At 33.8% G+C, this 22220-nt stretch overlaps 2 protein-coding genes across 5 annotated transcripts in view; one reads left to right on the top strand and one right to left on the bottom strand.

Moving 5' to 3' along the window:
- Nucleotides 1-18044, bottom strand: part of LOC145287984 (propionyl-CoA carboxylase beta chain, mitochondrial-like) — an 84568-nt gene extending 66524 nt beyond the window's left edge. The window contains exons 1-2 of the mRNA XM_080135980.1: nucleotides 17859-18044; nucleotides 4979-5092 (exon numbers count right to left, since the gene is read on the bottom strand). Coding sequence (XP_079992106.1) covers nucleotides 4979-5092; nucleotides 17859-18044 — 300 coding nt within the window. The remainder of the gene's footprint in view (nucleotides 1-4978; nucleotides 5093-17858) is intronic.
- The window catches only part of LOC145287983 (alpha-1,2-mannosyltransferase ALG9-like), a 69386-nt gene that overhangs the window by 10411 nt on the left and 36755 nt on the right, over nucleotides 1-22220 (top strand). The window contains exon 1 of one of the 4 annotated variants that reach the window (XM_080135978.1): nucleotides 17595-17695. The exons of 1 other annotated variant lie outside the window; for it this stretch is intronic. Coding sequence is in view for 2 of the 3 variants with exons in the window: in XM_080135976.1 (XP_079992102.1) it covers nucleotides 18069-18184 (116 nt within the window). In the remaining variant the exon portion in view is untranslated. Of the gene's footprint in view, nucleotides 1-17594; nucleotides 17696-18068; nucleotides 18185-18296; nucleotides 18446-22220 lie in introns of those variants that run through there. 2 more of the 4 variants (XM_080135976.1, XM_080135977.1) reach the window with 2 other exon arrangements.

Raw genomic sequence — 22220 nt, forward strand, 5'->3', positions numbered from 1 at the left:
TTCACTGCACAACTTCCCATTTAGCATGTTCTTATAATTATGGTTTCTAATTCACTTTATGTCTTAGTGGCAATTTGTCTTTTTTGGAGTAAAAGTGTTTTTAAGTAAAAGTTTTTTTTAAGTTATCTCATAATTTTGTTAATGTGTTCGACAAAGCCATATACTGTGCAGGCCAAAAGTGTTTGCAAAATTATGCACAAAAATCTACTTAGCAAATACTAAGTAAAAATATGAATTAAAATTTTCAGAGAGAATAGGAGTTTTTTTTTAAATAATTATAAAAAGCTTAAGTAGGCCAAAATAGTTTGCAAAACTATTACCTATTAACAAAATTAAATGTTATTACATTATAAAGTTTTACAAATTTTGCCATTATGGTAATTATACCATATCTCAGTAAATTCTAAAAAAAATTAAATAAATGAAAAAAAAAAAAAAAAACATTATTAAATTTTATCCAAAAACTCAGTTTTGAGGAAAAAAACTTTAATTGTTAGTAATCAAATCATCTTTCCTTTATTTTTAATCAAGTCCATCAACCTTCTATCAACAGAGGATGTTAGATTTTGCACTTCTTTGAGTGAAATTTTAGAAGATACCTCTTTTATTCTCTCCCAGAGGTCTTTATTACTACTGAATTGGTGTGCATTCTTGTATACTGTCATCCAGAGGTTTCCTATCAGATTTAAATCTGGGTTCTGGGGAAGCCAATCAGTCATTTATCAAAGATTGCTTGATCTGAAAAGCAAGCCTATTTGAACATGGAAACATGGCTTATGATGTTAAGACAAGTAGACTGTGTTTGATATCATCATTCAATGAACCTAACCAAGGTAACAAATACTTTTCCAAAAACAAGAAATAATACACTGAATTCATTTTAATGCCATCAGGGACCAGAAATGGCCCACCCAACGATTTCACTGCTAAAGATCCCGGCCAAACTCATAACACCTCTTTGATGTTTATATTGTAGATGAACGCTGGCTCCTTTTAGAAGTCATCCTTTGATCAACTGTCAGGGCTATCCAGTATCATCCAAGCTTCATCAGTTCATAAAACATTGTGGAGATCTTTTTTTTAGATACTTAGTGGTCAATGTTAGTCACTTCTGCCAGTTTATATCACTCAAAGGGGGATATTTGGTCAGCGCCCTTGTGTTTGCCATTTGTTTCAAAATTCGATTTCGTGTCCTTTTTGAAATTTCTATAAATCCTACATGATCAAAAATAGTTTTGCTTCTACTGTGTGGTTTGCAGAGAAATTTTTTTGAGTTTCCTTAAATATCATGACATGTTCACTTTTGGTCTGCCATTTTTGTGGTTTTTTCCTTTCTTCTTTGCCTTAATTGACAAAACAGTTCACAGTTTGATGATTTCACTTCAGATTTTTTTACAATTTCTAATGTAGACTTCTCCAATGCAAGTAATTTCACAATTTGAACCTTTTCACATACTGTAAAATGCTTTTGAATCCTAATGGAGATATAAGACGAATGAATTCGCCAATCATTTTTATAACCATTGGCTGTGCTAAACAACCAATGAAAACCTTCCAAAGTTACTATAAAAATTGTCGAATTTTGGATTCAATCAGTTCACCGTTAACTACGTCACGGACCGCATTTGATTCTTGGCCGCCATCTTGGTTACTGCCAATTACACTAAGGATCTGATCTGAACTACGCCACCATCTTTGTTCAACATGTCTCAACACTTAACACATACTGTCATCATCTTTTCTTTAACCATAACTAGCAAGGGTACCTGGTGTTGCCCGAGTGCCAAGAGGTGGTGTAGTAAAGATATTGAGCAACCCCCAGAAAAAAAAAATTAGACGCAGCCCAGGTGGAGAGAGGTGTGAAAAAATAAAAAACAAATCACATTACGTAAGCCTCAAAATAAGAAAAGTATTATGGCAAATAAAAAGCTTTTAACCCTGCTTAAATATTAAAACTATCCAAAAATAAAAACCTTGTTTAAAAAAAAAAAAATAGACCAGTTACGTGGGTTCGAATGTGAAAATTAAAAGCTTACGACCGGATCTCATTACCCACTGTCCCATGGCACTATCAGCAAAATAACATTGTTTTTTTTTATTTAAACCAATTCAAGAAAGAATGCCTGACACGCATGTGTACTTGTTGAAGTCATTTAAAAAGAAACCAGTTTAAGCGAATTGTTTTAAAATATAATTCTATAAAATGTAATTTTTAGATCATAAACTGCTTCAACTATTTCTGGGATCGACTCCATATACTCCCTTCATCTTAAAAATATATATGAAATAAAGTAATTATGAGATCGTAAACTGCTTCAGCCATTTCCAAGATTGATTCCATATACCACTCTCTTAATAATATATATATGTAAAAAGTAATTTTTAGACTGTAAACTGTTTCAGCCATTTTCGGCACTGACTTCATATACCCCACTCTTTAAACTATATACGAAATAAAGTAATTAATAATGCTTGGGAGATTGATTTGTGACAACAAAACAGACACTACTTCCCTCACCCCAGCCTAAATAAAGGCTTTATTAATTTACGTGATTTTTCAAATATGACAAATATTATCAAAAACTATTTGATACTTGAACAGGATTTTTAGAATATGAACAATGAGGATGATAAACAGAGTTTTAGTACGTCACATGTACAATTATTTTTGTTTTTTTCATACAGGTACTATACTGTACAAGTAACTGATCTCTTGGGTAAGATACTGTGCAAATACCTTATTTCTAATTTAAAAATGTAACAACTTGGTTATTTTACGTAATTTTCTTTTATGCTAATTTTTCCGTTCATCAAAGGTAAGAGTTTGTTTGGTTTTTCATCTGGGTGCTATAGTTAAGAAGCACCTTATTTCTTATATAAATGTAATACTACTCAGTTATATTACATGATTGCTGGTTTAAATAACTTATACCTAGACCAAAGGTCGGGGGGGGGGTCATATGAGTACTATACTGCACAAGTACCTTATTTCTTGAATAGAATATCATAAAAGTAGCTTATTTCTAATTTAAAATGAAACTAGTTGATGATTTTACACAATTTTATGTTGTACTAACTTTTCCGTATGTCACACGTAAGAGTTTGTTTTTACATCAGAGTGCTACAGTGAAGAAGCACCTTATTTCTTATATAAATGTTATACTCCTTGAATATATTACATGATTTTCAGTTTTGATTACTTTTATGCATGTCACAGGTGAGATTTTTTTGTTTTTCATATGGATATTATACTGTACAAGTACCTTATTTCTAATTTAAAAATGAAAGAAGTCGATACTTTTATGTAATTTTATATTGTGCTAAATTTTCTGTACGTTAGGGGTAAGAAATTGTTTTTTTACCTGGATGCTATAGAAGTACCTTACTTCTTATTTAAAACTCATACTACTCGAATATATAACGTTAATTTCGCTTTAATAACTTTTATGTACATCACAGGTAAGATTTTCTTTGTTTTTTTATATGTGTACTATACTGTACAATTACCTTGTTCCTTGGGTAGAATTTCTTGTATACATAAATACATTAAAAAGTAAGTGATTATTGTATGTGATCTTTGGAATGTGACATCTATACAAATATAGAAATATACAATACTTAAAATTCATAATGATCATTTAATTAGTTTAGGAGTGAATTCAATACATAGAAATATATAATAATATACATATACTAAAAATTCATAATGATCAATTAATTAGTTTAGGAATGAATCCAGTATATACAAATATATAATCATATACACATACTGAAAATACATACTGATTGGTTAATTAATTTAGGAGTGAATTCAGTATATACAAATATATAAACATAGACACATATTTAAATTTTATAATGATCAGTTAATTAGTTAAGGAGTGAATCCAATACATACAAATTAATGTTTAGGGAGGAAATAATGCCTGGTAGAATTGTGAAAAATATGCAGTCACCTTAACTTATCTATTTAACTGATTTTTGGAACCAGCAGTTTTTCCATGTGATTTTTAGAATATGACATTGTCAGTGTCAAACATCATAAAGATTTTTATGCATTTTTTTTCATAGGCAAAGATAATGTTTATGAGGAAACTATGCTATTTAATACGGTTACTTGATCTTTTGGCTAAGGGACATAATTTCCGGTATAATGACTTTGCAGTTTTCAACTGATACTAAAATTCATTGTTTGCTTTTTAAAACATGGTAACTGTATTTTGTTTTTCTTATATATTTGGAATATGACATTTTTGTTACGTACATCAAAAACATTCTCCTGTATTTTTTTATTTTTTTAAGTGTCCTTGTAAAATTATTACAAAATAACATTTAAAAGTCAAGAATATCGGAATGTAAAAAAAAGGAATAGGTAATAGTGAAGATCGAAACCGCAACACTAGTATTAGTAGCCAGTCACGCTATCCACTGCACCAAAGGGGCAACCGATTTGAAAGTGTTGTAAAATAACTAAATAACTGTTTTACAGGAGACGTACACATGCGGAGAAAGACGCCCTTGTGCTATGTTTGCCAAGTTGTGATTTCTTTCAATTTTGACCCGTCTTTTGAACCCCTTAGCAATTATTTTAACCTAGTAAATACCTCTAATAAAATTCTGCACCAAAAATGAATTTCTTTTGAGCTACTGCACGCCGTCCAGCGGCCTTCTGTCTGGGAGGAGATACAATTTGAAAAACGGAGACACATACACACATAGTAAGATTTATATATTAGATTAACAAATTTTAGTAATCTGCAAAAACGTTTGACTCACCTAAAAAAAAAAAAAAGAATTTATGAAAATAAATTCATTTCGAGTCAATTTATAAAATTGCATTTATGTGAGTTACACTGAGTAGTGAAATGCAAATGATAGGTGATCCATCAAAATGTATACAAGATGAGACTGAAAGTGAGCAAAAATGTTGTTGCAAACAATTTTGGGCCACAGTACAAAGAAATTCTAAAAGATTTACCTTTTCTTTTTCCATGCCAAAATCCACACAGCTGTGCTCTAAAAACTGATCATATTCAACAAAGGATCCGGAATCAAGCAAAAGATGGACCCGTTGACGAGCGGTCAACTTTCCCTGAACAAAACAGAAAATTATAGTTTTCATGAAAACATGCAAATAAATTAGAGAAAACCATTACATACAAAGATAAAAAATTTCATTGATGAAATGCAATTTGGTTAGATGCCTGGGCAAATGAGTACTGGTGTTATCGTGAGACAAAGTATCTTTGTAAATCCGGGGAAAGTTTTTAACAGAATGCCAAGAAAGGTTGTATGATGAAATTGTGTAAACTAGAAGCAAATCTCAGAGGAAGGTGTGCGCAGAAGAGTAAACTCCAATGGTATGACCACATCGAAAGAATGGATAAGAAAGAGTTCTAGGTGTTAGGGTTAAGAAAAGGAGGAAATGATAAAATGAACTTGAGGGGAAATGTTAGATCTGATGTAAGATACAAATTCTATAATGGATTGTAATTAAAAAGATTAAGAAATTCAATGAGAAAAACATTGCAATCTATAAAAAAGAACTAATCTAAAAGTAGGGTTTAGAGAATTTGATGTGAGAAATTTAGATTGCTAAGAATGATGATCTAAGTACAGCCTGATTTCTTAGTGTTTTTTGTTTTTAAGTAATCAATTTCAAATGTGAGATTTAAGAAATTCAGTGTGGTAATTGCAGGTGATTTCAATGCCCCCAAGAGTGAATCTACTCAAAACTCTTTTCAAATCCATCTATTCAACTGTTTTAACAGTCTTAAAGCACTTCAATTGACTTGAGGACTTGTGGCAATCCTTCAAAAACAATATCAATGAAGTAACACATCAGATTCTTGGCACCATCAAAAGACAAATCAAAGATTGAACGTAAGGCCACACAAATGAGCTTGCAAACCAAACAAAACAAGCTTAATGTTCCAGCTCTGATGACTTTTACCAAGTGTGTCACAAAACTACCTACTCTGCGAGAGCTGATCACAATACTTACTGGCAGAAAATTGCCGAATACATGGGCAAGCTTTATCAGTACGTGACACAAGAAAGCTGTATGGTACCCTTTGATCAACCCTGAAATCATTCAGAGGCAGGAATGAAGTAATCTGTCCAGTGAAGGTTGAGGAAATGAAATAAAGATACAATGGGTATATAAGGCTTAGATCTGTTAATCTCAGAGAAAGATTAAATCTTAAATCTGCAGAGTAGAGATGACAATAAGGTGAGTCTATCACAAATCTTGATGAGTGCCTTCAATGTTGAAGTAATCACTCCACCTTGTTGCTTAACCATTCCAGTCAAATCCCTCAGATTCCAATGGTTCCTTCTGTAGTTTATTACTGCATCATCATCTCTCCTACTATTGATGAAATCCTGGACACCATCAAAAAACTGGAAAACAATAAAGTGACTAGAGAAGATGGTCTTTCATCTAAAATTTTCATATATTCTTCAAACATATTAGTCCCTACCTTCTATCAAATTTTCACCCATATCTGGGAAACTGAAAACCTCCCTCAAGACTGGAGCGATGGTGCTCTGCTTCCCTTTTACAAGAAAGGTGATAAACGCTGTTGCAGTAATTATCACGGTATTAGTCTTATCAGTATCAGTTCAAAAATCTTTGCTATCATCCTGTTGAAGCAGTTTCAAAAACAAAGAGACACAGACATGGGCAAACCAATGCGGATTTCATCCAGACCGAGGATGTACTGACCAGAATTTCATTGAGCATGGAGTCCTTTGGATAGCATGACCTCAAAACTACTCAACCTAATCAAAGCCTGCTATCTCTCCACCTACACTCAAGTCCATGTGCATGGTCAGGAGTCATGCTTCTTTGACATTCTACGCTCTTCAATTATGCCATCCACTGCATCACATCGACTGCCCTGGCCAATTTTAATTGTGTAAGAATAAGTCGTGGTCTACAGATATCTGATCTCGACTAAGCTGATGATATTCCTATATTGGGCAAAAACTTTGCTAACATTCAGTTAGTCATTGACAAGATACAATCTTATGCTTCAAATATCGGCATGAAGATAAATGCTAATAAGACATAGTAACTGATGGTAGGTCTCTTTCCAATTGAAAAACAGTTGGTTCCTCTCGAAGAGGTTGATTGATTTAAATACCTTGATTCCATCATTACTGCAACATTCTCCTTTATGGCTGCAAGACTGATGGTTTTTGACCATCACTGCTTACTCCATATCCTCCATATCCATTGGCAACAGTTTATCTCCAACGGTATAGTTTGCATTCACTGCAAGATCCACTCCCTCCAAAAATCTCTTCTTGCCAGACACCTTCGTTAGTTCAACTATGCCCTTCATCGACTCCCAGGTAACCTCATCCGTGAAGTCATTGACCAAGCAGCACCACCAGGCTGGAAGAAATGTTGTGATGACCAACTCAAAACCTGGCTCAAGATGCTGAACTGGGCCCTTACTTTTATAGGGTTCATTGCGAATGGCTTGCACTCAACCAGCTTTGGATCATCGTGCCTGGTCAGCCAGTATTTGGGATGTGGTGAACTTAGAAAGAGTCGGTGCCTAACGAACCCAGGGTGAATGCCGCAATCATGACCATGATTGTCTCTATCCTTTTTATAAAGAATAGAGACAAAATTAGATGAAGTATTTTTTTTTTACATAGGAATCACTACTTATCAAGGTCCAGAGGCCACTCGAGGGTAAAGGTTAATGGGTATACATTAATCAATGGGATTATAGTATAGCAAACATAAGTAGTGGAAATTTTGTAAATTGGGTTACTTAGAGGGACGGTTCATCTGTAGTTATAAAGGTTAAATCAAGGTATTTGAACTGCTAGACTTCCTTGACAATGGGGGGACCAGCTCCCCATATAAAGGAGAGCATCCAAGTTAATAGCAATGTTCTGATATAAAGGGTTTCCCCACCCCCACATTGATCAAAAGCTGATTGCTTTCTGGATATTCACGAGATGAAAGCCTGGAACCACTCCCGTTTCAACTTAGTTTCACTTTATTTATACAAAAAAGCCGAACCAACATGATATAGTAAGAATTTTGTAAAAGTCGATGTAAATAAATCTAAACGAGACGCGCGTTCGCAAATCCTAGATATTATCATTTAGACGGTATATAAAAAGTTCTAAGAAATAGTAAACCCCTCCCCCAGAGAATCCCGGCAAAAAAAGCCTTTGCTGGACATACAAAAAATGTGCACACACATTTTGCCTTTTATATATATAGATTATAATAATTTATATATATAGATTATAATAATTTATATATATAGATTATAATAATGTAATACAATTTCTTTCATTATTTCAAGGAGATTTATAGTACAGTTAATAGTGTTGGATGTCAGTCATTGGGATCCCAATTTCAAATCTGATTAGGTCTAACCACACACGGAAGACAGACATCTATATATAGAAATGTGAAAATGTGTGTGTGCGTGTGGCCACAAAAGGTTTTTTTCATCGGGCTTCTCGGTCAGCTCACTCCTTCTTAAAACTTTTTATATGCTATCTAAATCATAATATCTACGACTTAAGAATGGGGATCACGGCTATCTTTAATTTGCTAGACTTTTACAAGCTATTTTTGAGATATTTTTCGATCGCCGCGTCTTCGAAAAGCGAATGATGAGGCGGGGGAAACAGAAACTGGCTTGCAACGCAAAACTAGGTCAAACATCACATGACTTAACTTTCTCGCACTTGTATATTTCACTTTATAAACGTTTACTTATAACACTTATCACTTTCTCTCCTCTCGTGGCCGAGATGGCTAGGTCTCAGGTTTTTTCCATTTCATTTCCACCTTTGCATCAAGGCTTCGGGGTTCAAGCCTACCTTCCTACTAAAACTTTTTTTTTCTTTTACACCTCCAAACACCCGGCCAACGTTTTTTTTTTAAAACAGGGTTGTTTTGATCTACCCCCCCAACACACACACCTCCAAATACCTGGGCAACGCCGGGTACCCCTCCCCCGCTAGTCTATATATATAAAAGCAAAAATGTGTGTTAGTGTGTGCATTTTTTGTGTATATCCATCAAAGGATTTTTTCGCTGGGCTTCTCGGTCGGCTCACTCCTTAAAACTTTTTATATGCTGTCTAAATCATAATATCTACGAGTTAAGAACAGGGGTCGTGTCTATCTTTAATTTGCCCAACTTTTACACGCTATTTTCGAGATTTTTTTCAATCGCCGCGTCTTCATTACGCTTTTCAGTATAAAAAAAGCAAATGCTGGGGTGGGGGAAACAAACTGGCTTGCAGCGCCAAACTTAGTTTGACCTTAATAAGGTTAAACATCACGCGACTTAACTTTCTTGCACCTGTCAATTTCACTTTATAAACATTAAATTACTTCACTTCCTCTCCCCTCGTGGCCAAGATGGTTAGGTGTCTGGGTTTTTTTCCTTTTGTTTCCACCTTTGCGTCAGAGCTTCAGGTTCGAGCCTACCTTCCGACTAAAATTTTTTTTTTCTTTTACACCTTCAAACAACCGGCCAACTTTTTTTCTTTTTTTTTTTTCAAACAGGGTTGTTTTGATCTAACCCCCCTCCAACACACACACCTCAAAACACCCAGGCAATGCCAAGTACCCCTGCTAGTCTATAATATAAATGTCACCTTTCTGTTTAAATGCATGTATGTATGTACGTTTGTTTGTATGTCTGCCTAAAACTTTCAACAGAAGCAATAGATTTTTACGAGATTGGTATAGTTTTGAAGCTCAATCCTTCGGACAAAAAATAGCAAAAAATTGGCTAAAAACATTAATTCCTTCATCCTCAATTGGGCACATTTTTTCAGGGAGGGGTCGCTTTTTTTGACAATATTTTCAAAAGCTACTCCCTCTTTTCGATTGACTAGCCTTAATTTAAACATTCGTCACTTCTGGTTTGGCCATGAGAGCAACAACAAAGACGTCACATTCTTTTTCAAGTTTTTTTCCTCCTTTGCGATACAGGTTCGAGCCTGTCTGCCTAATACCACTTATTTTTTTATTTTTTTTTTTTTTTTTGCTCAACACACACCTCCAAACACCCGGGCAACCAGGCTAGTCTTCTATAATATAAATCTCATCTGTCTGTATGTATGTTTGCATGTCTGCCTAAAACTTTCGACATAGGTGACGGATTTTCACAAGATCAGTATCATTTTGAAGCTTGAACCTTCGAACGACAAATATCGAAAAATTGGCCGAAAACATTAATTCCTTCATCCTCAACTGGACATTTTTGTACAGGGAGGGTCGATTTTTTCGCTATTTTTTGGAAGTCATTCAACCCTAGCATTCACGACATTGCTTAAAATGTGTTGTATACTCGGGGAAACAAAAAAAAACTGCCTCGCAGCCAAAGTTAAATACGGGATTTCATTTTGATTTCATTAAATTTATGCACCTGTCAATTCACTTTTTAATCATTAAATTTCATCCATTCTCATGCCCCTACCTTCATAGCGTCGCGGTAAATCATCACGCTTTTTTTTTTTTGCTTTCACCTCAAGGATTCAGGCTTGAACCTACCTCCCTCCCCAAACCTTTTTTTTTTCAAACACCCGGGGCAACGCCAGGCACCCCCGCTAAGAAGTTTTAACACCATTTTGTTTGGGTTTTTTTTCCATCACGTTCACTGTCTTTTCTTTTTTGATTTTTGTTTTCCCGATTTTTTTTAGAAGTTTTAACATTGTTTTTTTATAATATTTAAACAGAGTTATTACTTCGCTTTCTTTTGATTCCCCCCCCCCAAAAAAAAAACACACACCTCTAAACACCCAGGCAACACTGGGTACCCCTGCTAGTCTTCTACATATATATAAAAGGCAAAATGGGTGCAAGCGTTTGTGTATATCCATGAAAGGCTTTTCAGATTGGGGTTCCACTGTTGGTTAAATTCCGTGAGAAGTTTTCCTATACTTCCGAGATCATAATATCTGAGATTCGCAAACGGACACCGTGTTTTTCCTTTTTTGATCAAATTAAAAAAAAATTTCCACCGTGCCATTGTCTCAAGTGTTTGTTTGTCTTTTTCGTAAAATAAAGTTTAAACGCAAACGACAGAAAGCGGAAAGCTTACCTGGCCCCCGGTCAGATTTAAAAGCAACGTTCCTTTCTGTGCATGCGTGGTGACTCCTATGATTCTTAAGTTAATTACCAACTCATTGAATTCTTTGGCATAATGGTTAGTGACGGAAACTAATTACTCTATGTTTTCGAGTTCGATCCCACCTCTTTTTTTTTTTTTTATTTCGTCCTTGTGCCAATATCCTCCACCCGAGCAAAAGTTGATTACCAACTCATTGGATTCACTATCCTCTTTAGCGTGGAAAACTAATTACCCACCTCTCTCTCTATCTTTTTTTTTATTTTAACCATGTGATAATTCTTAACATCGCTTTGTGTCCTTCTGCCAATATCCTCCACCCGGACAATGCCGGATAGTCCTCGCTAGTCTAATCTAAGCTATAAATGCAAATTTCTTTCTGTTGAACACTGCTATGATATGACTGATTATAGTTGCGTGGCATAAATAGAATTTATTTCTCATCACATCATGTAATGGTTGGAATTAGCCTCATTAGTTAGAGATTTTGGAATTGGAGCTAAAGGTGACTTGTCACATGGTTTGAATCACGAATCATGCAACTGGTTTGAACAGTTATGTTTTCACTGATGATTTTGCAAGGCTGAAACATGTGAATAATAATTAATTTACTATTAAATATATATATATATATATATATATATAAATAGCTGAACGCATGTGTGTGTGTGTTTGGTCACAAATAGGCTTCTATATGGTTGACTATTATAGAAAACTGATCACATATAATGATAGATGTATCGAGACACAGGAATGGGTATGTTTGATCTGGTATAATGATGATTCATTAAAATTGTGGGGTCTGCGTACGCGCCTGGTCCACAAAGAAAAAAAAAACGTTTACAAGTGTTTTTGATATAGATGTACATAATAATACTTTGATAAGTATGTTTTAACTTTTTGAACCCAGTCAACGACGGGTACTTTTACTAGTATATATATAAATGAATAAAGTTTTTTCCACCTATTCTAAGCATCAAAATCACTTATTTAATTCTATGATACAGCATGTATCTACCTCCCTCCCACTAAGGGAAACTGTGGCACAAGGCAAAAAGGTGGAGATAAGTAAGCCAGCACAAAAAAAATGTCTAAGCAGCCACATCAGGATGCCTCAGGTGACTGGCCGAAAATCATCTCTAATATAAATCTCACCTGTCTGTTTAAATGTAAGTATGTATGTTTTTATGTCTGCCTAAAACTTTTGACAGAGACAACGGATTTTCACGAGATCGGTATCATTTTGAAGCTCGACATTTTAGACGACAAATATCGAAAAATTGACCAACAATATTAATTTCTTCACCTTCAACTTGGCAGTTTTCTACAAGGAGGGGGTCGATTTTTTTTCGAGCTATTTTTGCAAGTCATCATATCGGTTGGATTGACTTCGCTTAATTTTAACATTCCAAACTTCTGGTCACATCATGAAGTAGCGGTAAGACGTCAGATTTTCTTTTACTTTCTTTTCTGCCTTCGCATCATGGGTTCGAGCCTGCCTGCCTACTACCAATTTTTTTTTTTTTTCGCTCAACACACACCTCCAAACACCCGGGCAATGCCAGGCACCCAGGCTAGTCTCCTCTAAAACATAGAAGGTAAAACCTAAGGAAGGGATCACTTTAGAACTATCCAGAACAAATACCTTAGCCAGACAGAGGAGGGCCAAAAGAAACCATAATGGACTACCTACAGTTGAACTGATCATTGAGGACATATCTTTGACTGGTACTAATGATCATCATCAAATTCGGTTTAATGTCCATTTTACATGCTGGCATGTATGGGCCTGCTTTTAGGAATTGCTTTTGAAGCTAATCTATCTTTGGCCAGGTTTTTATTTATATCTCTTTCTCTCAAGTCCATCTTTATCATTTCCTCCCATGTTTTCCTTTGTGTGTTGACTCTGCTACCTTGTTTTACAGCAACTAATCCAGGAACTATCCATTCTTTCTATGTGACCATACCATCAAAGTCTACTATTTTGTACACACCTCCATATACTGTACAGACTTAATCTTCCTCTGAGGTTATCAGATTTAAGTCTGCCTTTAAAATTCACATCAAACATATTCTCATATCATTTCTTTCTATGACATGCATGTCCTTCTGACTTTTGATCATCATAAACTACTTCTGTAGACCTATTGAAAAGAATTTGATGGCTGAGGACATTTTCAGATACTCCATAGCTAACAAGTTCATCAAAGCACATTCCATTAAAACACTTGTAAAACAGGCACAGAAATGCAACATTGCATCGATGGGACAGGGGTTAGAGCCTAGTTGACAAAATGGGGCCTATTAGATTGAAGACCCTTTTTTTGGACCCTATCCATATATAATGGTAGATGCATCAGCCCAGATGTGGCAACAATACTCCATGCATAGGCGAATGGTGGCCTTGTACAAGTACCGAATACTCTCAGGTGTGAATAGTTATCTAGCACAAAAGAGGGAGCCCACCTTCTTTGCAGCAGCCTTCACAATGTCCTCAATGTATTTGTTCCAGTTCATATTTCCTGTGAATGTTAAGCCGAAGAGTTTGAAGGAAGAATTCTCAGATAAGGAGATTTTTGTCATAGATATCGGTGGTTGGAGAGGCGTTTTGTAATTGTTAAAGGAGAGCAGCTTAGTCTTACTAGCATTAAATGTTACCATTCATTTACAGCCCCATTCCACTACAGTCTGGAGGTCATTTTCTAAAGATTCAGCTATTGTCTTGTATTTGTGTATATCCTTTCTTCCCTCATTCATATTATAAAGGACTGTAGCATCAGCACGTATACCCATCTCAGATGCAATATTATCAGGAAAGTCATTGATAATATCAGAAATAATAGTAGTCGAAGGATCAACCCCTGAGGCACTCCTGCATTAATGTTATGCTGCTTGGATGAACATCCATCAATGATAACGTAGATGGTTGTATTGTCTAAGAAGGATCTAATTATATTTAGTATTCGTCCAGTTATACTGTATGATTTAATTTTCATTAGTAGCCCTTCGTCAAAGGCCTTGAATATATCAAGCTCTGGCTTCACCTGCTTTATCCAGTGCATGGTATATGTGTTTCATTTTATCTTGATTTTAATCTTGATAAGAGGATGTAAAAAGTGATAGAAATCCTTTCTTTTTAGGGAAATTAATTTTACCATCTTAGGATAGGTATTCTAGGTAATCTTATATATATTATTTTTCTAGGTTAAAAATATCCCAAAGTAAAAACTATTGAATTTCAACAAGGTTGTTGATAGTGCTCAATGAAAAGAATAGAATATTATTTTATTCAATTTAGTTAAACAAAATTACCATAAGATACTACAATAAATTTAGTGCTTCAGTCTTAAAAGACATCATCAGGTGACAATAAATCTCTGGTTTTATTTGAGGCCAGTCATTTAACCTAAATTGGAAAAGCAGGAGTTATTTGCTTTATCTGAATAAAAAATACTTAAATATACAAATTCATTACGAAAAAGTTTGTTTGAAATTCGAATTAAATTTATTACCTTTGAAGACAGAAAAAAATATATAAATTTTTTTAATTATATATTTTTTGAAAACCAATTTGAACAAAAAGTGCTTTTCATTTTTTTTAGAAAAAAATGATTTTTATGAAATTAAGTTCTATAAATCATCAACTTATGAAATTTATTTTCTAAATAATAATTTAAAAAGTGATTCTATTAGAAGTTTGAAAATGTTTAGTCGAAAGATTTGCAAGGGAGATAATTGCAATGAATCAGCTTTCTTTTGACATTTAATAGTGGTCACACAACAGTATCTTATAGTCATTTATTCGTCCATGTCTGGAGAGAAAAGATGGCCATCTTTCCAACTTAAAGAAATGCAAAAAGAGTGAGACATGACAGAGAAGATACAGGTGTACGAAAGATTACAAGGAGAAAATCTGCATAACTGGATTTGTTAATTGTTGAGAAGTACAAGTGAGAAAAGGTCTCTGTAAATACAGAATGAATACAAAAGGTTTTTTTTTTTTTACATAGTAGTCACCACTTATCAAGGCCCGGAAGCCACTCGGGGATAAGGGTTATTGCGTGTACAGTAATCAATGGGATAATATCATAGTAATTGTTAGTAATGGAGATTTGATAAAGTGTCTTACTTAAGGGGGCGGTTTATCAGGAATTTGTTTATGTTGGACTTGAAGACATCCAAGTTGTAGTCAGGTGGGAAACAGGCAAACGGAACAGAGTTCCACAGGCGTGCACTTTTAAGAAAGAAGCTCTGCTCATGGAATCTACGTTTTGATTTAGGCACAGATAAAGAGTGGGGAAAATTATTGACAGTGGTTTCAGCTAGACAGGTTTTTTTCCGTGAAATATTGGCGAGGGGTGACCAAAGATTGGAGCTCAGACGAGCACTTGCCATGGAAATAACGATAAAACAAAGACAGGCTCGCAACATCTCTTCTGTGGGAGAGAGGTTGCAGGGAAGAGAAATGGGCACCCCCCACTAAGCCACAAAGTCTATGTTGAAGTATGGATAAGATCTCCATCTCTTTCACCTGGTTGGGTATCACATCTTGAATTGAAATAAAAAGGAAGAGACAGGATTCGTAGGGAAAGACAGTGAAAACTATAATCACATAAAATGTCATGTTTAAATAGGTAAATGTTTACTTTAGGGTCCTAAACTGCCAATAAATTGAAATAAAAGAGATCCAGTTCATTTAAAAATTAGGTACTCATGCACTTATTGATCCGTGCTGAAATAATAACGCTATTATTTAAAAAGCCATTCTTAACATGGGGAGGGGAGGGTGTTTTGTACCTATTCTGTACTTTAACCTTACAATTGAATAAAAAAAAAAACATATCATAAAACTTTGATTAAACTTGGAAATACGATTTAAAAAATAGCGCGGATCAGTAAGTGCATTAGCACCAAAAATTATATATTGATAATTTTGTCATAGCACATTGAGAAATGCACAAAAATTTATTCCGCTCCACCAGTTCTTCTAAATAGCCTAACAACTCTTTACCTATTAGTGTTCCACTCATCACATGTAATGTCATTATCAGACGCTACACATTCGAAATATAACTGTGTGCGTACAGAACAATCAACTTTACGAATGAATGATGATCTCAAGAATTGTACACCTTCGTTAAGGTTCACATATGCTGCCCTAGCAGTATCAGAATTTTTGTAGGAATTTTTGACACCCCTAACACGAAACTGCGAATACAATATAAAAATCTCGTAATTTCTCTGTTAAAAGTGGGTTATTTATTTTCTTTATGGATTATACTTCCAAAATAAACTATTACAGTTGTTTTAAAAGTAATAAAAATATTTTTATTTTTTTTTTAAACAGTAATGAATTTTCCGAACTCAATATTTTTAAATTTTTAAACTCAATATTTTTAAATTTTTAAATTTTAAAAATCTATCAAAATTTTTCTATTGATTCTATTTTTACGATATTTTGCTGCCCATTTATAAGACAATGCCCTACTCCTGGGAAAGATACATTTGCAAATCATATTCTGGAAAGTTTTTTTTCTTCTGTTAGAAACCAGCTTCAAACAGAAATTCTTTATTGTTCTCCTTTCAAATCCCATTGCCCTTGACCATGACTAGCTTTTCAGTCCTTGGAAGCAAGAATGACGTATCAATCTCCCCATCAACTACTATGTTGTGATGACTGAATTATTAAACAAATATTGTCGATTTTCCTCTCAGAATGAATCCAATCTACGGCCATTTATAGCATGTCACCGTTGACCATGTTTGCTTCACAAGTAAACCAGCATCATAATAGTTTGAAATGTGAACGTGACAAATGAGAATTAGTTCTCTCTTAACAGATGACATTGAAGAACATTATGAACATTTCCATTTGATATCCATCAACGTGGGATGCCGGCACATCACATTATAAATAACTGCACGTGTTGCGCACCGATTCTCTTGCTCCAACCCATTTCAAAGGAATTCTTCATGATGCGAAAATTGTTAAAATTTCTTGGAAAATTTCTGCAGTACGATTCGAGTCGGTGTATGTAGTCAACTAACCTGTCACCGTGTTGAGTTTGTTTTCTAATGATGTAGAGTTTGGCGCCCTAAATTTACTGACTAGGAATTGAGCAGGTACAGCCGGGAGTGCCAGTTGAACCCTAAACATTGAACACAGGAGTAGGACGTTATAATTTGTATCATTTTTACCCGATGTTCTGCGCTTCTGCGTTGATTCATACGCGCAGAAACCATTTTCCCGCCTATTAGGACAACGCAAGGTTGAACATCTGGCCTTTTGTGCGTCACTACAGTCCTAGTGACCAGATAGATGTCAAACATTGGGAAAAATTCTTCAGGAAAATTTTCCGAATTTTCAAAATAAATTATGGTATCGTCTACTCGTAATAATGGGAATTAAAATCTGTGTCGGTTCCCATCATACAAGAACTTGTCATCAATGTGCTCCCATAGAATGTGAATGATGAACAGTAAGCGTAAATAACACACACACAAAAAAAAAACTTGTATCAAACTCTGCCCTCGTGGAGAGACAAATATTCATGTTCGGACGTTTTCTCTGTATGTAAAAATACCATAAAAACATTTTTTTTTTTTAATAATGTCGTTTCATTTCCTTTTATTTCTTTAATTTCGAAAAGAGTTCATACTTTTTTGTAAAGGCTTATTCATAATTTTAATCGTAAAAATAAAATGAAAGATGTTTGTTTTTCTCCTCACTGACCTTTTTATGTTGGTTGTCGATCCGTCGTTGACCGCCCCCCTCCATGGCTTTGGAGCGAGTATTTTCGATCTTTTTTTTCACATTAAGTGTATGCATTGCGGTCGCAACATCACTATAATTCCTATTCCATGACACGATAGGAAAATGTCTAATTCTTTGCACAAGATTAGGGATTTTAAGCCACATGTTTAAGACACCAGAGGTAAATCAATGCGGGTGCAAAACAAAAAGGGGAATGTATTACAACAGCTTGTAATATTAATCCCGCACCAAACATTTACTTCCTTTTTTTTTTCAAGGTGTTTTGATTTTGTAACCAAAAATAAGTATGATATTTATATGATTTTTTTAATAATTAAAAGATGAAGCAAATGATATGACATTGCTAAAAAAAAAATATATATATATATATATATATATATATATATATATATATATGGTTATGAGTTGGTAGAGAATGTTGTGTGTGCATTTCAAACGACGACCACACGCGCCACGCACGTTTTTGAGGAGATGACGTCCGGACGACGAAAAAGTGTGACTCGAAGAAAAACTGCAGATGCAGTGCAGCCAGTCGAAAAAAAAAAGTTGTATTCCGTATAAAATGAAAATTTTGTTAATATTGAGAAATAATTTTGTTAGCCTAATATATGTGCAATAGTTTGTTTTCCTTTGTGTGGAACGTTCCACATGAGTTCGTCTTTCTTGACCCAGAAACATTTGAAAACAGGGAATGAAACGATCCCTTCTTCCTGATAGAACCATTTTAATTATATAAATCTAAATAATTAACCCTTTGTTTTTTTTTTTTGTTTGTCTTATTAAAAAACACACACACACAAACATTTGACCAAGTTTCCTTTTTTTTTTTTTTTTTAAATCAATATTAGGAATCCAATAACTTTATAGCTGCAAGCAAAGGAAAGGGTTAATTAATTGGTGCTTATGTATTTTTTGGCACCGCGTTATTTTGAAATAGTTTTTTCAGATTAAATTCAAGTTTCATGATATCTTTTTTGTAATTGAATTGTTAGGTAGAAACACAGAATAATTAGAAAACGCCCTCCCCTCCTCATGTTAAGAATGGTTTTCGAATTAATAATGTTATTTCAGCGCGGTACCAAAAATATATAAGTACCGGTTAATTTAAAGTTATGTTTACTTTTTAAGGGGTTACGGAATTATTTCGAAAAAATTCGTTAACTAATGATTTTTTTTTTTTAAATATTTCAAAGTATTTAACATAAAAAAGGGAATTTCTTTTTAAAAATATAATAACGCTGATTTAATAGATATTAGATGAAATATCTCTAAAAATGAATTCGCATTTTATTGAAACGTGTCCTTTAGAACAATTCCAATACAATGGCGATTTTACGATTTTTATATAAGTTATTGAGACAAAAATATTTTTGTTTGATGTTTCGAATTTTTTTTTTCTATTAGAATTGGATTAATCGGATAATTATTCTCATTTTGGTTATAATTCACAACTTTCCGATCGATGTAATCTCCGATCTTCCATCTTTTCAACTTGAGAATTTTTTTTAATATGTCGTATTCAGAAACAGACAGGACTTCAAACCTTATTTAATTCGATCGGACAGGAGAGCTAAAATTAGCTTTTTCTTACACCAGTAATATTGAAGCGGTTTGCTTCCAAAGTAGTTGCCAAATTTTATCCATTAGTTAAGTTCTGATTTTCAAAACGGTAGCAAGGCAAATTAATCAACTGTATTAATTTGTTTGATTTTTTATTTTATTTTACAAGTATTATTTTTTTTTTCCGATTATGTACAAATACTAATTTGTATTTATGATTTTTGCGGATTAAGTTAAACTTTTAAAGACAATTTCTCCCGTAGTATTCTATAGCCGTTTAAGTTCATTGAAATGCGAAACAAAATCTTTATTCATTTGATAATTTCGACACAAATTTATTTATCTTTTAAATGTGACCGTAAAGAAAAGAAAGCACAGAAGAAATCAATTTAAAAATAAATCGCAACTTGTTTGAAACCAAGTAGGTTCTTCTAAAGAAAGAAACATTTGAACAAATGCTAAATATTTGTCCAGGAAATAAAATAATATTGCGAAACAAAACAATATTAAAATCAAAATCGTAATTGAATTAGAAAACAATGATAAATAATAGTTAATAAAATCTCCTTTTTCAAAATCAATATGTAAATTAGTCAACCATGCTATTGATATCACGTGTTAAGTAGTGTGTTGTGTCGATTCTGTAACATGTCATTTTTACTGTTAATGCGAAAAATGTCTCCAATTTTGAATTGTATTCATTTAGATTAGCTGTATTATCATGATGTTTGATTCATAATATATTTCATTTTTATTAAAAGAAATTTTCTTAACCCTGCCACAGATCCTAGTGCCCATAATTCTGGTATTTAAAAATGCAAATAATGCCGGGTTTGTTTTACTGTACACATAGATTCGAAAAAGTTGTCACAAAACAAATATAGAACAAATAAATGTTATCAAAGGCGAGATGTTACTTTTCTACCCAACTGGATATGTTTTTAGTGTTTATATTTAATGTAACATGTTTATTCAGCTCAAAAAACATACAGTGTTTACCGATATATTGGAAAATTTAAAATGGCAGCCGACTCTTTCTCGGAGACGGTAAGTTTGGGAAAAGGAGTTATAAATGAAAAAACAGTCAAAATACTGTTAAAAACCCGCCGAATATACGTCAGCCTATGTCACAGTAACATATATTGAGCGAGTTTCTAACAGTATTTTGTCTGGTTTTTTATTTTCCTAAACTTACTGCCTGAAAGAAAGAGTCGGCTGCCATTTTAAATTTTCCAATACAGCGGTAAACACTGTATGTTTTTCGAGCTGAATAAACATGTTACATTAAATATAAACACTAAAAACATATCGAGTTAGGTAGAAAAGTAACTTATCTTGCCTTTGATAACATTTATTTGTTCTATATTTGTTTTGTGACAACTTTTTCGAATCTATGTGTACAGTAAAACAAACCCATAATGCCATTAAATATTATACAACATTGAAAAGAATTTTAAGAAAATAAAGTTTTTTTTTTAATGTCTCTTTTCATAAGATGGAAATTACTGACAAAATATCGTTAATGAAATCATATATATCAACATTATTAGTTTTCTATTGGAGAAGAAGCCATGTCCAATATTATGTTAATGGCAATTAAATACAACCTCGGAGGCATTGTAAATTTTACACATTTGAGTTGTAAAAGATGTCATGTTTCAGATTATGTATAGAATAAAGAATTAAGTTTTATTAATATTTGAAATTTATTTAAGGTGCCTCTACAAAATAGGATCTATATCGACACAAATGTTTCTGATTTATGAACAGGCCAAAAACAACCAAAGCAATTTACAAGCTGAAAGCAGAAAAAGAAAATGTATGTAAAAGGCTACATTAAATATCTAAATGGTTAAAAAAAAAATTCATTTTCACTCCAAAAAATAAAGTTAAAAAAACTTTCTCTCAAAAAAAAAAGAAAACTAATACTATTGCTTCAATTTGTGATTTGAAGAAAATTATTAAAACCATTCTTAACATTGATCCAAAACTTGCAGATGAAATAATTTTAATTTTTAACTGATTTTTTTCAGAGTATAGAAGCTGGATAATATTGTGAAATAAAATGAATAATGTATAAAACTATTTTCTTTTAAAAATAATGTAGAAAACTATTTTCTTTTAAAAATAATGTTTTTTTTTTTTGTTTTTTTTTATTATTATTACATTTTCACCCCCAAACAAGGCACATTGCCACTTTGGTTTAGGGGGCTACTATCAGGGGAAACATCTACTGGGATACTATGTAGGGATTTGGGCAGCGAGATGTTGGTTCATGCTGCACTTGAACTTATGCATGTCAGTACAGTTGGGGAAGCAGTGACCTGGAATGGAATTCCAAAGTCTAGCAGTTCTGGGGAAGAAACTACTGGAGTAGAAAGATCTTTTACATCTAGGGATCTCTACAGTGTGGGGGTGGGATTTTGCAGCTTGTCGGGTCTCTCGAGGGTGTTTACGTTGTGGGGCCACAAGCGCTTGCAGTTCATCAGAGCATTCACCATTATAATACTTGTAGAACAGGCAGAGGGATGCAACGTTTCGACGATGGGACAGAGGCTGAAGCTTAGATGCCAGTTTAGGGGCTATCAGATTTGCGACTCTCTTTTGAACCCTGTCAAGGAGCGAGAGACTAGTAGCCGATGCACCAGCCCAAATATGACAGCAATACTCCATACATGGGCGAATAGTGGCCTTGTAGAGGTACAGGATACTTTCGGGTGTTAGAAGTTTTCTAGCACGGTAGAGAGAGCCCACCTTCCT

The sequence above is a fragment of the Euprymna scolopes genome, chromosome 11 (assembly GCF_053919585.1).
Source record: "Euprymna scolopes isolate OS-2025 chromosome 11, ASM5391958v1, whole genome shotgun sequence".
In the NCBI taxonomy this organism is placed as follows: Eukaryota; Metazoa; Mollusca; class Cephalopoda; order Sepiida; family Sepiolidae; genus Euprymna; species Euprymna scolopes.